Source organism: Ochotona princeps, chromosome 10, assembly GCF_030435755.1.
Source record: "Ochotona princeps isolate mOchPri1 chromosome 10, mOchPri1.hap1, whole genome shotgun sequence".
Lineage (NCBI taxonomy): Eukaryota > Metazoa > Chordata > Mammalia > Lagomorpha > Ochotonidae > Ochotona > Ochotona princeps.
The window spans coordinates 1,261,399-1,273,790 of NC_080841.1; the positions used below are offsets into that span (position 1 = coordinate 1,261,399).

At 58.8% G+C, this 12,392-nt stretch overlaps 1 protein-coding gene across 2 annotated transcripts in view; it reads right to left on the reverse strand.

Moving 5' to 3' along the window:
* Nucleotides 1-10,445: 10,445 nt before the first annotated feature.
* EDEM3 (ER degradation enhancing alpha-mannosidase like protein 3) overlaps nucleotides 10,446-12,392 on the reverse strand; it is a 61,166-nt gene continuing 59,219 nt past the window's right edge. For both annotated transcript variants that reach the window (XM_058668939.1, XM_004578827.2), the window contains exon 20: nucleotides 10,446-10,917. In XM_058668939.1, the coding sequence (XP_058524922.1) occupies nucleotides 10,487-10,917 (431 nt within the window). In that variant the 3' untranslated portion in view covers nucleotides 10,446-10,486. The remainder of the gene's footprint in view (nucleotides 10,918-12,392) is intronic.

The following is a 12,392-nucleotide window of genomic DNA, read 5'->3' on the forward strand; positions in this document are numbered from 1 at the left end:
CAGAGAGGGCTCATCCAGGCATGCGGGCCCCTGCCAGCAGCTTACTGGTGTGGTCGGGGGGAAGGGGCCCACAGGGCTGCTGGGCCTCAGGCTCCCTTCAGGCCTGGGACAGTGCCTGGAGCCAGGCGGGCCCGCAGGCGGCTCCACCCTCGTGCCACCCTCAGCCCACGCCTGCTGGGGTCTTCCTCCCTGGGGCCCAGGCGCTCTGTTGAGAGGCCGACACTGCCAGGACCTCGTGCTGACAGCAGGAAGAAGCCCCGACGTCTCCTACCGACTCCTCTGCAGGCTGTCGCACACGGTGGTGACCCCAGGACCAAGAGCACATGTAGCGTTGTCCGCACTGCCACGTCAGCGTGTTGGCGTATCAGGTGCACGCACCTGACTCCGCGTGTTCCGCCTCAGCCTGTGAGCTCGCGGCTCCTCGCCGGCCGCACCCGACGGGACGCCTGTGGCACCTCCAGCAGCAGCCTGGGGAGGGGGCGGTGGAGGGGTCGGCCAGGGGCCTGGCTCTGTCAGCCACCCTCAAAACTGTTTTTCACATGTTGGTTTTAATCATAAAACTGTCAAGTGATCCGTGTTTGCACCTGGTTCTTTTCCCACCTTCCGGAAGGGTCCAAGGACGCGGCATTTTGGGAGACACTGAGATGCTGTGGGCAGGAGCGTGGTGTCAACCCTGGCACGGCCGCAGCCTGCGAGGTTCGCGGCTGCCAGGCTGGCAAGAGTGGGGTGCACAGGAGGGGCAGGAGGCAGGGGTAGGTGGGTGCTGAGGTCAAAGACAGCTGGGCACACACTCCTGGCCTCAAGCTATAGGGTCCAGTGGCATGTGTGCCTCCTTTGACTTGGCCAAGCCTGAGGACCTGCCATCCTCGCCAAGCCTGTGGTGGCCACTGGCACACACGCTCTGGGCCACCACTTGAGAGCTCAGAGATGGGAAAAGCGGGTTGGCGGTGGTGGGAGGGGCACAGCTTCCTCTGCTGCAGGGCCAGGCGTGGTGCACACATGGGCCCTGAGACTGCACTGGGACGTGAGAGGGGCGTGATGCTGGGCACACTCCCACAGCAGCTGGGCCAGCGTCCTGCACAGCCCAGGACCCACAGCCTTGTCCCACGGGACCATGCCCGGCTCAGTCTTGAATTGTTCTCCGTGCCACTCCCTAGGGCTGACCCTCCTGTGAGCCAGCAGGTGCCACCTCGGGAACCTGCCCCCAGTACCGTGCTGCAGATTTGAGTGCCCCACCTATGTCCCACTGGGTACTGGGGCCTCAACCCCACAGCATCCTCTGCCAGTCTGCAAACAGAACCTTTGCTAAATGCGCTGGTTCCGTGGGAAGTATAATCATGAAATGCCCAGTGCCGGAACACAATGAATTGGAATCTCGGCTCCCGGGATACAGTGCCCTGCCCAAGGGGGACAAGAGTCAGAGATGCCCCTGCCCCAGGGAAAGAGGAGCAGATGCAGGCATGCTGGCAAGGACACGGGCCGCCCTGCCTTCCCGATTCAGCATCTGCAGAGAATGCTTCAGGGTCAGGCCATGGGTAGCATTTTCTTACCGTGTTAAACACAGGACGAAAATTCCACCTAAACAGGCAATCGGAGCCACCTTTGTAAGCAAGAGCAGCAAGCTGCACAGGTGACAGGAGGTTCCAGCCCCAACAACAGGAGGCAGACACGCCCAGGAGAGAACACCAGTGATACGTGGCAGACCTCACACCCAGCACAGACCTCACACCTCACACCTCACACCCAGCACAGACCTCAGAGAGCTCACACCTCACACCCAGCACAGACCTCAGAGAGCTCACACCTCACACCCAGCACAGACCTCACACCCAGCACAGACCTCACACCTCAGACCTCACACCCAGCACAGACCTCAGAGAGCTCACACCTCACACCCAGCACAGACCTCAGAGAGCTCACACCTCACACCCAGCATAGACCTCACACCCAGCAGACCTCACAGACCTCACACCCAGCACAGACCTCACACCTCATACCTCACACCCAGCACAGACCTCAGAGAGCTCATACCTCACACCCAGCATAGACCTCACACCTCACACCCAGCAGAGCTCACACCTCACCCAGCACAGACCTCACACCTCATACCCAGCACAGACCTCACACCTCGCACCCAGCACAGAGCTCACACCTCACACCCAGCACAGACCTCAGAGAGCTCACACCTCACACCCAGCACAGACCTCAGAGAGCTCACACCTCACACCCATCAGACCTCAGAGAGCTCACACCTCACACCCAGCATAGACCTCACACCCAGCAGACCTCACAGACCTCACACCCAGCAGACCTCACACCTCACACCCAGCAGAGCTCACACCTCACACCCAGCACAGACCTCAGAGAGCTCACACCTCACACCCAGCACAGAACTCACACCAAGAACACACCTCAGAGAGCTCACACCTCACACCCAGCACAGAGCTCACACCTCACACCCAGCACAGACCTCAGAGAGCTCACACCTCACACCCAGCACAGACCTCAGAGAGCTCACACCTCACACCCAGCACAGACCTCAGAGAGTTCACACCTCACACCCAGCAGACCTCAGATCACACATCAGACCCCCCCCCCCAGACCTCACACTCTCACTTCAGCTGTCACAGAGTTCTCCATGAGTCAAGTCTTTAGCTGACCCAGAAGGGGCAATGCCTGCCTTTGCACAGACCCTGCGAGACATGGAGGAGCTGCAGAGTGCTCTGGCAGCTTGCACGCATGGTGTCAAGTCCTCCTCCGATCCAGGAAGCTGGGGCTGCTCGCTCTCTGGAGAACCGCGGGGACCGAGCAGCCCCAGCCCAGGCCCACAGGCATTGCCCTGCGGTCTGCTGGCCAGGCCCTAGAACGGCCCTCTGTACGAAGACTCAGTTTGTCCACCATCCCCCCCAACTCCTGACTCTAAGTGGATCAGGTGAACTGAAATGGACCCCGTGCCCACCAAGGAGGCCTTGTCCAGGGCTCTTCATTTTGTCCCATCACTGGCCATTGTGGCCGCCTGGAAAGCAAGCAGATGGAAGTTTCTGCCTCATACACACTCTTTCTCTGTACTCTAATACATAAGCCTGAATGAAGAAAAGAAGTCCTGTCTGTGTGCTGCAGCAGCCCGACCTCCCCTCACACCCTGCCGCCCATCGCCATGGCCTCACCTGGGGAGCCCTGGACGCTGGGAAACGCAACAGGGGCCCACTGCCCCACTGCCAGGGTGCCCCACTGCCACGGTGCCCCCAGCACCCTGCCGCCTCCCTGAACCTGGCAGCGTCTCCACGAAGGCTCAGTCAGCTCTGCCATCTGGCCCTCTATGCTGGGCTAACGCCGTTTGGATCATTTCACTGTTGCCCTGACAGCTGCAAGAACCCCACGGTCCTCCAGGAGACAGTGGCCATGTGAGTCCAGGCAACCCGTGTGGACTGTCCCCATCAGTAACAGTCCTGAGGCCTGGAAACCCAAGGCTGACAGCTGCCCTGGTGGCAGTCCCAGTGACACTCCAGTCCTGGGATCCCAGAGCCTGGCAGGGATGGAGGAGACTGGCCTGGGAGCTCCGGCTCGTCCCAGTTGATCCTCTGTCCCAGAAGGATCTCCCTGGGCTAAATGCTGACAGCCGATGAGCAGTTACATCCCCGAGGTGGTTTTAAGCCATTGGTCATATACACTGATTCTCTAAAATACTTACAGTTAAGATTCAAGTGGTACTTCTGAGGACAGTGCCTGATTAGTGCTATAACGAAGCATCCATTTTCCAATTACCTCCTCTAAAATCCAATAACCACATTAAAATTCCCTCTGTTCTCAGGGCTGGCACTGTGGCAGAGTAGGTTGCCTCTGCCTACAGCGTTGGCATCCCGTATGGACACCAGTAGATGTCCTGGGTGCTCCGCTTCCCATCCAGCTGCTTGCAACAGCTGGGGAAGCAACAGAGAACGGCCCATGAGCTGGGGTCCCTGTACCCAGTGGGAGACCAGCAGAAACACCTGGCTCCTGGTCTGCTCAACTACGGTCACTGGGGCCATTTGGGACGTTGCCAGCAAATGGAAGCTCTCCGTCTCTCCTCCCAACTCTGCCTTTCAAACAATGAAGACGCCTCTCTGTTTGCTGAGGTGCCTTAGTGGGTGCTTGGCAGAAGCCGACTCAGTCATGCTGTCTGCTCTCCCGCCAACAGCAGGGTGTGGAGTCGGCTCAGGGACCCAGAACTCTTCCCAAGTAAAAGCTGCCTCCCTAGAGCCTCCAGGCCCAATTTCAGGGGGTGCCGCCAGCATCTCCCAGGAGCACAGCACTGACCCTGCGAGACGCTGAAGAATCAAGCTGCTGTTTAAAAAAGACCATGCATGGGCACAATGGCTTAATTGGCTCATCTTCTATCTGCAAGTACCAGCATCCCATATGGGCACCAGTTCATGTCCTGGCTGCCCCACTTCCCATCCAGCTCCCTGCTTGTGGCCTGGGAAAGCAGTCGAGGACGGCCCAAAGCCTTGGGAGCTGCACCTACTTGGGAGACCCGGAGGAGGCTCTGGGCTCCTGGCTTCAGATCTGCTCAGCTCCAGCTGTTATTGTATTTGGGGAGTGATGGGAGTAGATGGGTTCCCTGGGGACTTCCCTGGGGACACCTCCCAGGCAGCTGCTGGCTGCTTCTTCCAGCTGCATCCTCACAGATGGGGCAGTCACAGCCCACAGGTCAACACCCTCACTTCGGGGAGCGGGCCTGTGGGCCTTTCTACTCACAGCCTTTCCAAGGACACCTATGGAAGGAAAGCCCACACTAGCCTTACACCTGACCCAAGTCACACGTTTTGATGACCCCATGCCTGTCTGTGACTGCTCGGGACACACTCCCTGAGCAAGTGAGTGACCACAGGCAGCCATTCCTGGCCACGCCAAGCAGCCATCCCTGCTGTTCTGCCCTGAGCCTCACAGATGGACAGCCCACTTCCCTGCTTCCAGATCCTCCGCCTCCCGGGACCCCAAGATAAACATACCCCCAGCGCCATCCACTGCTGTGGGGGCTCCATGACAAATGTCTCCAATCTTGAGAGCTGGGCCACTGGCTCCTGGGCACATCTCTGCAGGCAGACCTCCCGTCTCCACGTCGCCTCACTCAGAGACCACCTCGGTGTGTGTGGGGCCGCCCAGCCTTGGCTGAACCTGGCCGTGGGCATCTGTAACTCCTCACGTTTCCCCAGAAACTCGTCCGGCCATGTGGCACCCCACTCATGGCTGCAGCCCCAGAGGTGCCTGCTGCCCCTCACTTGATTCATAAATGCAGGAGCGCGTCTTGAGGACAGCAGCCACGGGAGGTGTCGTCCCTGTGAACTGTCACCGCCCACCTCCCCTCCCCAGGACCTCGCAGGACTTCGGCTACTGTCAGCTGGGGTCACGGTCTACTCTCCCCAGCAGGGAAGGCAGAGCTCAGAACTGCGGCCCACACGGCCTGCTGCAGCCAGTAGGCACTCTGCACAGGCCGCAGGGCAGTGCCAGCCACTCTGCCCCCATCACCTGGCTTTCCTATCAAGCCACTGCAGCCTAAGGTTCTCTTCCCCCCTCAGTCCACCTCGCACACACAGGAAGGCAGCTGCAAACCAAACACCACTCTGACCCACCAGCAAACGTCTCCCGCCGAGGGCTGCGGATAGAACCAGAGCGTGGAAGCCGTCAGGGCCCCTCACAGCGCTGCACTGTGTTTGGTCATGGTGCGGAGGACACAGGCCCTAAGCGACAACCTCTGCGCCACCTGACAGCATCCACCCTCCACTCGCCCTTCTCTCACTGGGCTCCCCGAGACACTCAGTGTCACGAGACAGGGACTGAGCACGTACCTGTGACACTGTCACAGGGTGACCCAAGCGAGGGAACACACGCACGTGGGCTTGTCTTGCAGTGTTACATGCTCACACTACTGTCCTCAACTGCTGACTGTGCCCGGTTTATAAATGAGGGGCACCAACAGGCAACAGTGCAAGTCTATGACTTCTGGCCTCACCCCGCCAGGCCTGGGCAGCGAGCATGCCTGCTCTCCTGCACGGACAAGCACTGCTTCTCACCGTGGGGCTTCCAATAGCACCGCCCTCCCACCACCCCACTCTCCCGTGGTTGTGCCTCACGAACCACTCACTGTCCCACATGGTTCACCGCCCATCTTCCATCTTCTCCTTCCTGTCCACGCTCCAACTCCCAGGCCCTACCACAGCACTCGCAGGAAAGCTCCTGGTGCAGATTCCTGGGCAGTCAAAGGGCAGCGCCTGGATGTGAAGGGTTCACAATTACCATGTGCCTGAATGCACGCTGCTCCACTTACACACACCCACAGGGAGAGACACATCCTCTGGTCCCCTCCCCAGATGGCTGCAATGGCCAGGGCTGGGCCAGGACCTTCTTCCAGGTCTCCCGTGTGTGTGCAGGGGCCCAAAGACTTGGGCCATCTCCTCCTAGCTTTCCCAGGCCATCAGCAGCAAGTTGGGTCCAAACCAGAGCAGCTGGGACACAAAGCGTGCAGGAGAGGCTGCCAGTGCCGCAGGCGGGCCTGCATGTCACCTCTTACCCAGGTCTCATCCTCTCCCTCCACCTCACCCGACACTGCCCTGCGCCTCCGAGTGCACTCTTGCACTCTGTGTAGGGGAAGCTTGTGACTGCACCTCAAGGAGCTCTGAGACTTCCCACAGGCCATGACTGCTCCATCAGACACTCCAGTGCCCGGCTTCTGCAGTGGAAGTAACCAGCCAAGAGCTTACTCACTTCTTCAGAAAGGAGAGGATGCCAGGCAGTGTGTACTGTGGGGTGGCAGGAGACAGCCGTGGGGCACCGGGAACCTTCCTGCGGCCCAGGAGCCAATTGGGTGCTCCCTGCATGGGCTGAGAGGCCCCCGGGACCTCCGGGTTGATGGAGCCTGAGTAGCCCACACCTCCAATCCTCAGTCCACTAGGTTCCAGTCCCAGCCTCCGGAAGCCAGGCAGCCTGGAGGAGCAGCCCAGGACACAGAGAGAGACGCTGGTGGCTGACAGGCACGTGGGACAGGAGTGTGGCCCATCCAAGTTGAGATCTGCAGTCATGGTCTCAAGCAAGGCCGCTGGGCAGCGAGGCTGGCAGCGACTGGGCCCAGCTGCGCCTGGGGTGCAGGCCCACTCAGCAGGCTTTGCACAGGGAGTTCACCAGAGTGGCCGATCCCAGGTGAGGTGGGGAGTGAGACCTGCACAGGGCAATGGCTCCTGACACGTGCAGGACCTAGATGCTGGGGCTCCCCTGGAAGCAGGCTGAGCTGGAGCAAAAGCTTCAGGAAGCCATAGCCCACTGTCACACGCACCAGGCCTCCTGCAACACGAACCTGCAGTGCCAGTGCCAGCACCGCTGCCCACTAGCAGCCCTCCCTGGCACCCAGCTCTGTCGTGGTCAGGAGCCCGCCCGAGGAGTCAGCCCATTCGTCAGCAAACGGGGCTTGTGATAGAGCAGCCACACCGGCAGGAGGCTGGGCCCCACTGCTCACAGACCCCAGGCAGGTGGACTGCCACAGAAACCTGCCACGGTGCCCGGCAGGGTCTGCGAACACCTGGAAGGGGACCCCGTGGCCATGGCCACACTGTCAGAGCAGAAAGAGGGGGTCAGGCAGGGAGCTGAGGCTGGACAGCTGAGCAAGCAGGAATGAGTGAGTCCCGAGCCAACTAGGGCTGTGTACATGCGGCTTCTGGCACAGTCCACGGACAGCCCCTGCTGTGCCCTGTCCCATAGCACACACACAAAGTGGGCACAGGAACCTTGAAACTTCAAATGAAGACCAGGCCAGAATATTTACATATTTTATTAAATCTTTACAATCAGTAATTATAATCAAATACACAATTATATACAAGGATTATGTACATTTTGCCCAGACTTTTACATCACAGTACATAGTTTCCCTTAGAAAGATTGAATACATTTGTCACCAATAAACCCCAACAGTGGTGTTACAGCACCTGTGAGTACAGACATCTTTCCCATAATTACATCATAAGAAAATATACGGCTGTAAATCGGGCTTGTTTAAAAACGTCTTTTATAAAATCTGAACCAACAGCGTCTCGTTCACAAATGTTTCTGTGTCTTTTGGCTTCAGCCTTGCTGGGCTCCTGGGTAAGCTCGCCCGCCCCCAGGGAGCAGCGGCAGCCCAGCCCCTAGCCCGCACACCCTCGCACCCGCCAGGCTCCCCGAGCACGGCCGGTGTGGGACTCTGCTGTGGTCAGGCTGTGTGATGGCCATTCAACTACGAGAACTCCTGGGCGTCCCCACCTGAGATCCAAGCCCCGAGAGCCACCTCTCTCCTCTCTCTCTCCAAGCCTGGGAGAAGAGCGGAAAAGCACGCCAGGCAGTCACTTGTTCTCAACCAGGTCCTCCGGAAGCCACGGGCATGTGCCTCCCAGCCTACCCCGGGCACCAGCCCCGCCCCCGCATCACCATGGGAAAGCAGTACGGCAAGCAGGGCAGGCCAGCTCAGGGGACTTCTGTGCGCAAAAGAGAAACTACAGCTGTTTGACGTTTAGTAGGTAAACAAGTTAAGTTCTAAAACCTGAAAATACCTGAATTAAATTTTTGCTCTGGTATCTAACATTTGCCTCCTGGGTAATATCCTCACTTGATTCCAGTTGTAAAGATACAAATCTTTCTTAATCAAACAATCTTATGGCTGTTGGTGATCACATCAGCTCTATTTCTAAGCAGTCACATGTAACTGAGGTAGACCAGATGTTTCTAACTTCAGGGTCTCACACAATCCCCTGAATCTTTAGCAAGTAAATAAAATATCTATAAAAAGGTATTTGAAGACCAAGACATTAAGAACAAACCTAGCACAGTGGGGATTTTTAGTGAACTCAACACCACTTGGCAATGGTCGGGGCTCCGCAGCTGGCCCAGGAGGCCCTCGTGGCCACCGTACCGCCACGTGCCACACAGCCGGTTCCACGCTCGCTTTCTTTAACAACTGAGCTTTCTCAACAAGAACATCCTGCACCTGCACCTGAGCCTCGTCCAGCCAGGGCCGTGCCTGCGTAGCCCAGGACAGCCCAGGGTCACGAGTCAGCCAGTAGCAGCTCTGCGCGAGGCGTGGGGACACTCATGTGCTGTGGCCTTGGTCAGCAGCTGCTCTGTGCCGCTGCACCTGGCAGGCCCAGCCAGCCTGCAGCAGCTCCCAGGGCGCACTGTCCTTCCGCACCCTGCCCTGGCACAGCCCTGCCCGCCGACCCCAATGCCACATGCACAAGCTCCCGGGAGCTAGTCTTTCTGGTTCAAGACCACAGGCTTTGCTAAGATGCCCCTTTCCCTCCCGAAGATGTGTGACTCACTGCCCCAGCCAGGTCACTGGAGTTTCTGGAAGCAGACAATGAGCCCCTGAAACAAGCCTGCGTCCACCTGGGCTCTAAGGTGGCTGCAGAGCGACTTTTGGACCTGAGCTCAGCACTGCTGTCCCCCAACCCTCCCCCCAGGGAAAGGCTCCCTGCGACATCACGGTCAAGAGGAACGAAACCAAGTTGCCCCAATATTCCTTAGAACTGATTCGTATCTATTTTTAAAAATAAATAAAATTACTAAAGCCATGATTTTAACTATAGGGCTACCTACCTACAGATATCAACAGCAAAATTGTAAAAACAAAAACATGGCCGGCACCAAACTGCCACCATCAAAAAGGAAGGTGGAAACTTCTCCTTAGGCTGTATGGCTGTGTGCCTGCTCCTGGGGAAGGCTCTTGCCGGCTCCCACAAACACCTACACACCATGATTCAGAGGAAATGTGACAGACTCCCTGGGGCTCATTTCCAAAACCAAAGGGACAGAAGCAGCAGTGACCCTGGGAGCCCGCGGGCACGCCCAGGCCGACCAAAGTTCTCAGGCTGCAGGCTGTCCCGGGCTGCAGTAAGGCTAAGGGCAGGAGGGAGACCGGCTGCAGAGCCACACCCGCCCAGGGGACCACGCCCGCCTCGCAGTCCCCCAGGCGGCTTCTGCCTCGCTGCATTTCAGCAGCAGCCAGCAGCGAGTTGCCGAGTGCTGCGGCGGATGGCACGTGCCCTGCCCGCTCCCACCGAATGCTCTCGCAGGAGACGCACTGCCCAAGTCCACTGGCTTCCCTGGAGGCAGGAGCAGCCAAGGATCTGGTGTCTGCCACCTGGCAGGTGGGAGTGTAGTTCTGAAAGCAGAGTGCCCGGGCACTCCCCGGGGCACTGTCCCGCCCGGCTGCTGGTCCCACCCCGTGCCCTCTCCCAGGGAGTCGGTAATCCTCCCCGGCCTGTGGGATGGCCAGTGCAGTGCTGTTACATGGGCTTCCATTCTGGGACAAGTCAAACAAGGTAATTCTAACCCAGCCCGCTCCAGGTGCCCAGGGGGAGCAGCAACGCCCGCCGAGGCCTCTGGCCAGCTCGCAGCGCCCACAGAAAGCCTGCCGCATGTGAGGGTGTCTTGCCAATTGGTTTACCTTTCCTGTCACATACCTACCCAGGCGCTGTGCCCATCAGAGTTCATCCTTCCCCATCATCTCAAATGCTTCTATATCCTCACTCCAGTCGGCTAACATGGAGTCTATGGGCTGGGCCTTGTCACCCCAGCTGGCCTGAGCAGTGGCTTCGTCCTCAGGCTCTGACTGTTCCCGCGGCTGGCTGGGGTCGCCTTCTGTGCACTCGCCATCAAGACTGTCGGGCTCCTGGGCCTCGGGGGCGTGAGCAGTCTGCCCGGAGGGCACGTCGCCCGTGCCTGGGTCTGGTTCCAGGTCCGGCTCTGGGTCCGTGGGAGACAGTGGTTCTGGCGGGGAGGCACCAGGGCCTTCCCCCGCAGGGTCCAGACGAGCTTCGTCGAGCGTCTGTGGGACAGTGGGCACCTGCTCCGTGCTCTGACTCGGGGCCTCCTGGTCGGGAGACGGCAGCTCCTCACTGTCCATTTCGCCATCTGCATGGGGGACAAAGAGCCTCAGCCCACGTGGCCCTCCAGCGTGCCTCCACTTCCGACAGCAGTGAAGCACAGAGGCACAGCGCCTACAGGAGGGCCACCCTGGAACAGCAGTCACACCGCTCAGGACTTCATGCTGCCAAAGGTGCCAGGATCACAAACAAATCTATGGTCCCCGCGGGAAAGAATGACTAACAGCTAATAAGGATGACTCCAATGGATGCCAGCCAATGCCAAGAGATACTGCAGTATTTGAAAACAATGGCACTTGAATAAAACTACATAGATTTCAGATTTTTTTTGTACCAAGTGTACTTGTATTTTCTTTCCATTTCCACTGCCTTTGAATTGCCCGTATACACCACACAATGACATTAAACCACCTGCCATTTTGCAGCGTATGACCAAAACTCAGTATCTAAAGCCAAGACATGCCACACCACCCTGGGACACATCGCCCCAAGTTCACGCAGCACACGGCACAGCCAGCCTGCACGGGCCAACCCACACAGGAGGCCACGAAGCCGGAGACTTCAAGATCTGGGTGATCATGAGCATCAGCATGCCAACCAAATCATTTCACACACAAGGACAGTCTCGGGGCTCTGGATGGAGGGCAGATAACTCCAAAACGCCCTGCGGCCCTGAAACAGCATATCCCCCAGGAACACAGACTGACGGCTGGGGGGGGCTTCACTTTGTTAAGTCCCAAGGGACCCTCAAACAGGAGTAGCTCCCACACACCGCCACACGGCTCTGCCTTTAGGGAGGAGTCAGCCGAGCCCAGTACCCTCCGTGAGCACCCTGCAAGGCAGGGACAAAACCAGCAGCAAGAGTGAACATCACGTCTGCCCACAGCACCTGTGCAGCCCCACTCAGAGCCCCGCAACCACCACACGTGCCTGCCCACAGCACCTGTGCAGCCCCACTCAGAGCCCCGCAACCACCACACGCGCCTGCCCACAGCACCTGTGCAGCCCCACTCAGAGCCCCGCAACCACCACACGTGCACAAGCAATGGGGGACGCTACCACAGCTCGCCAGATGCACAAGTGGCCCCAAGCCATGAAGAGCGAGCCAGGCACCACAGGCCAGAGGAGCACTGTGCCAGGAAGTAGACGAAGAAACAGCTCTGAGTGCAGCCCTCAGCAGGCTGACCACCTGCCGGCCAGCTCACCTCCTCTCTGCAGCGTGTTCTCACAGGAGGGGAGCCGGCACACCCCCCTGCTCCCGGGTTCCCTAAGCTGTGGAAAATGCAGGAGACCCCGGCCCTGCCAGCCCAGCCCCTGAGTCTGCTGGGTCGCCCAAGGGCCAGGAGACAGCAAACACAGGAGCGGCAGAGGGAGAGCCCGGAGGACGACTTCAAGAGAAACTGTGAAAAGGTGTGGAAAGATGGAATTTCTGGTGTACAAAACATACTTCCATGAATTTCTGAAGATCCTCTGACATCAAATTCAGCAAGGCGCTGAGTAAGG